Genomic DNA, 1,688 nt, shown 5'->3' with positions numbered 1-1,688 from the left:
CCCCCAGCCTGTGCTGACACAGGGGGTTGCCCCAATGCCCAAGGATGGGGCTGTGGGGTCTCACACACTGGTCCAGGTTCATCTTGCTAGGGTGGATGTGACACCATATGGCCAAGTCACCAACTGTCCCTTTTGTCATTCACAGGCGCTGCTGAAGGGCCACACCAGCAGAGAGGACATCAACAAGGGGCAACCACCACCATGGACAACTTGACGGCCCTCATGGGCACTGGGAGGAACTCGTGCACCTTCCACGAGGAGTTCAAGCAGGTCTTGCTGCCCCTGGTCTACTCCATGGTGTTCATGGTGGGGTTGCCCTTGAACGCTGTGGTCATTGGGCAGATCTGGGTGGCCCGTAAGGCGCTCAGCCGCACCATGATCTACATGCTGAACCTGGCCACGGCTGACCTGCTCTACGTCTGCTCCCTCCCGCTCCTCATCTACAACTACACCCAGAAGGATTACTGGCCTTTTGGGGACTTCACCTGCAAATTCGTCCGCTTCCAGTTCTACACCAACCTACATGGCAGCATCCTCTTCCTCACCTGCATCAGCATCCAACGGTACCTGGGCATCTGCCACCCCTTGGCCTCATGGCACAAGAAGAAGGGGAAGAAGCTGACATGGCTGGTGTGCGCTGCAGTGTGGTTCATCGTCATTGCCCAGTGCCTGCCCACCTTTGTCTTTGCTTCCACCGGCACCCAAAGGAACCGCACCGTCTGCTACGACCTGAGTCCACCAGATCGCTCTGCCGCCTACTTCCCCTACGGGATCACCCTCACCGTCACCGGCTTCCTGCTGCCCTTCGTGGCCATCCTTGCCTGCTACTGCAGCATGGCCCGGATCCTGTGCCAGAAGGATGAGCTGATCGGCTTGGCAGTGCACAAGAGGAAGGACAAAGCCGTGCGTATGATCGTCATCGTGGTCATCGTCTTCTCCATCAGCTTTTTCCCCTTCCATCTCACCAAGACCATCTACCTGATCGTCCGTTCCTCACCCAGCTTGCCCTGCCCAGCTCTGCAGGCATTTGCCATTGCCTACAAGTGCACGCGTCCCTTCGCCAGCATGAACAGTGTCCTTGACCCCATCCTCTTCTACTTCACCCAACGCAAGTTTCGTGAGAGCACCCGTTACCTCCTCGACAAGATGAGCTCCAAGTGGCGGCACGACCATTGTGTTACCTACGGTTCCTAGGTGAGGATGAGGGCCACCTCGGTGTCACCAGGACTGGGCATGGAGCAATTTTGGCTAAAGCAGAGATGGATTCAGCTGGAGACCTGCTGGAGGACAGGAGGACGGCATCTCCCGAGCTTTCAGCACTTTCATCCCATCTCTAGCCTGCAGCGGCACAGTATTAACCCCATTAAGACACAGATCTGGTGTCTGCCCTCTGGCTCGGTTGCTCGGTTTGAGCAGCTTAGTGCCATGTTTCCGTGGTGGACAAGCCACCGATGCAGTAAAAACCACTGGTGGGACCATGGAGACCACAGTGGGACCGTGGAGGACATGGTCCTTGGCTCAGGGCAAGCTGCGGGGGGATGATTTCTCCCCCTTCTCATTTAAAGCTTCCCTGGTGAGGCCATGTGAAGGCTGGGGTGGGTTTGGCTCAGCTCGTACCTCTGGGGAACATGGGGCCATGTGTTTCTCCAGCTGAAGACCAGTGTCATGGATATTTTTTGGGGTAATAC

General features: G+C 56.9%; 1 protein-coding gene across 1 annotated transcript; it reads left to right on the top strand.

Annotated features, from left to right (window-relative positions):
- The first annotated feature begins 198 nt into the window (after positions 1-198).
- P2RY6 (pyrimidinergic receptor P2Y, G-protein coupled, 6) lies at positions 199-1,250 on the top strand. Its single transcript, XM_010287408.1, has one exon. The coding sequence runs from the start codon at positions 202-204 to the stop codon at positions 1,192-1,194; it is 993 nt and encodes a 330-aa protein (XP_010285710.1). The 5' UTR covers positions 199-201; the 3' UTR covers positions 1,195-1,250.
- Positions 1,251-1,688: the final 438 nt, after the last annotated feature.

This window comes from Phaethon lepturus, unplaced genomic scaffold (assembly GCF_000687285.1).
Source record: "Phaethon lepturus isolate BGI_N335 unplaced genomic scaffold, ASM68728v1 scaffold30235, whole genome shotgun sequence".
NCBI classification, from domain to species: Eukaryota; Metazoa; Chordata; class Aves; order Phaethontiformes; family Phaethontidae; genus Phaethon; species Phaethon lepturus.
This window is presented reverse-complemented; position numbering and strand designations above follow the sequence as displayed.

What these genes read in the sequence shown, in the direction of transcription:
- P2RY6 (XM_010287408.1), top strand. Translation starts at nt 202, where the DNA reads ATGGACAACTTGACGGCCCTCATGGGCACTGGGAGGAACTCGTGCACC.